This window comes from Acyrthosiphon pisum, chromosome A1 (genome assembly GCF_005508785.2).
Source record: "Acyrthosiphon pisum isolate AL4f chromosome A1, pea_aphid_22Mar2018_4r6ur, whole genome shotgun sequence".
Classification (NCBI taxonomy): Eukaryota; Metazoa; Arthropoda; class Insecta; order Hemiptera; family Aphididae; genus Acyrthosiphon; species Acyrthosiphon pisum.
Genome location: NC_042494.1, coordinates 86569343 through 86572447, shown reverse-complemented (window position 1 = coordinate 86572447; position 3105 = coordinate 86569343). Strand labels below are relative to the sequence as shown.

The 3105-nt window shown below is 30.4% G+C and overlaps 1 protein-coding gene across 1 annotated transcript; it reads left to right on the top strand.

The window, feature by feature from the left end:
• Positions 1-234: 234 nt before the first annotated feature.
• Med8 (mediator complex subunit 8) lies at positions 235-2042 on the top strand. Its single transcript, NM_001204965.1, is given in 3 exon segments — positions 235-452; positions 838-1215; positions 1311-2042. Coding segments are annotated over 2 exon segments (750 nt in total). The 5' UTR covers positions 235-452; positions 838-846; the 3' UTR covers positions 1692-2042.
• The last annotated feature ends 1063 nt before the right edge of the window (positions 2043-3105 follow it).

Here is a 3105-nt window from a genome sequence, read left to right as displayed (position 1 = left end):
ATAATTAGTCTTTACAAATGTTGCATTTAAAAATATAACAAGTCCCGGCGCATGCGCGGTATAAATAATGGTCGGGTCTCTTATCAATACCCGGATGGTCGGGTCTCTATACCACGGTTTAAGTATATCTTAAACCGTGATTAGAACAGAACATAATACAGATTAGTGATTACAGAGATAGTGTGACTGATAATCATAGCTTGTATAATATTATAAGCACGAACTATATACATTAGTAAGATATACCTTAGTAAGATTTACCTTAGTATATCTTAGTTCGTGATTATAAATTCTAATTTCTTACTATATTATTTAGCCACGAACCAGGGACCGGACTTACTAGAATATAGACTTGAATATTAGATCTAATTCGAAATCTAATCAAAATATTATGTTCATAGATACCATCACTATTACAGTAAAGTAAACTACCTACATTACAACAAAAACAAGTAAGAAAATACATCTATATTGAATTCAATAATATTTTAATTAAATTATATACTAACCAACTTACAATTATTTCGTGATCAAAATTATACAAAACACATTTCAAAAGTTGTATATTTTTTACAAATTTTTGGTCCATATATTTATTAATTATTCTAGGACACGCCTAGCAATGTGTGAGGCTGTTCTAACATTCAAAGCAATAGACATTTTTAGATGTTTTATACAATTTGAACAAAGACTTAAAATATTATTGGATACACATAATATATTGTAGGCTAACAATGTTAAACTGTGAACTGCAGTATAGTGGGACTGTATTAATGATATAATTGTTTTTACTGTTTTTGGAAAAAAAATTGTTATTACAATTATCCTACTACAAAGAATCCAAAAATGCAACGCGAAGACAAACAATTAGAACTGGTGCTTGAAAACTTCCAGAGTAAGTTGAACGAGTTCAAAGCTCAGATATACGCTCTTATATTCAAGTTAGAACATGAACGAGACAATGTCAACTGGACGACAGTACTTGATACTTTCGCTGTGTTCTCAACACAGTACACTGCCATCATGAAGTATCTTTCTTACGAGAAACTTCCGCAGTTGCGTAACTACAGTGTTCTGCCACTGATGTTGAACCCAGAGCGCGATGAAGATCTCGCTCGCATCACTGAAAATCGAGTGCCAGCCCTGTCCCACGACATTGTACCCGATTTCTTGCGTACCAAAACCGAACCGGAAGTGGAACACAAACTCATGCAGGTCACTGAAACGTATTATTTATATTCTCCCCCAATTGTGTTCGATTAATGTGATTAAATTTACTAACATTATAATATGTATAACTGATTCTGCAGGTTGAACACAAGGCAGGTGGTTTACAATTTGAAACAGCACAAAAACAGCTGGCAGCGTTCAACAAGGTAGTTAATCATGTGCTAGACCTTGTTTCTAAAGCCAGAGAAGAATGGGAAGTAGAAACTGGAGCTCGTGTTGGTATCGGACAAACCTCATCAGTTGCAGACTTGCATACACTCGTGTCTGCTGTAAGCATGGGTAAAAATTTGAAACCGATGGTGCCACAAGTATCTCCTGGTGGAATGATGGTGCCCCCTACTGGTAGACCAGTTACTCCTAGCATGGGGCCAAATACACCACCAATGGGTATGATGCCCAAACCACCTCCTGGAATGAAGACCAATGTAAAGGCTGCTGGAGCACCTCATCCATATCGATGAAGCAACTGTTTCAATGCTATGTTATATTAAATATTTTTTTCATATCCATATCAATAATCGATACATTTTAATATAAATTAATATAATATACACATTATTACATTCTAATATTGTATAACAAGTGTAAATGTATTTTTATGTACATATTAATATAGTTTAAAAGTGTACAGTTAATTTATTTATAAAATAAATAAAAATAATTTTGCAATAATTGTAAGTTACAGCAACTTAATTTTATAATTTTAAATAAAAATGATTGTATTATAAAATAAGCTTTTTGTTCAGCTCTGTAACAGATGATCGAATAAAGAATTTTATTAATAATAAATAAGATAAAAATGTTCTGAAAAACTGGTATTTGATGTATTAATCTAAAGTCTAGAGGTCCTTACATATCATATAAAAATCACTAAAAATTTAAAAAAAATATGAACAAACTGTTCATTCTTCATATCTATTGACTATTATCATATGCTTATTGTATCTTCAGTTTATTTTGTGCTCCATATACAGATTGTATATTTTCTAAAACAAATTTTCAGTGACCAGGATAAAATGAAGAAGTTACCTAAATATTATTTTTTTACATTCTGACTGGAGCACTTAATGGATTGCGTCTATAATGATGTATGTTTTTTATTTTATGTTTGTGTCGGTATTTATCTTTCGAGGCAGTAAAATAATGATAGAAAATTGGAGTTGGTACATTATGGGTTCAACAGTTAAAATTTCTTATTTTCAAAATAGCTGAGACAAATAAAAAAAAAAACTAATTTTTAAGCAAAATCGGGGCATACTAAGCACTTGTTGCTAGGCCCCTCCTTTAAAATTGAAAGCTTTAGGACTAAAAAAACTTTACTTCCCTAGGAGCTCCAGAAAAGCTCCTTTACATATTTAAAAATACATTTTATTTCCATTGGTTATAAATACTAGTATTTACTTATAATCAATGCTCTTATACTATTTAAAAAAGTGGGCAAATCGGTGTTACTTTGCTGTACAGTAGGTTACAAGTGGGTCACTGTAATGGATGGTGTTAAATTTGAATTCAATGATTTATCATTGTATAAGAAAAACGGTCAGACAGCCTATACTATTGCAAAGTATATCTGATGATATTATTGTGAATAAAGTAATTTATATACAACCTATTTACGTGGAACCTTGTTTTAAATTTTCAATCCTTAGCTATAAAAGTTCAACATTTTATAAATGTTTATTAATAAAATTGTATTGATATTTATAGAAGAAAAAACTAAAAATAATGGAAACTGAAAATGTCCGTCAACAGCTCAAAATATTTTGAAAATATTATGGTGTATAGAAAATGCTATTATAAAAATTTACTCAAAATGTAATTTATCACTAAATATTCTACAAAGTAATGATTATTTAAAAAAAAATGAAATTCAAG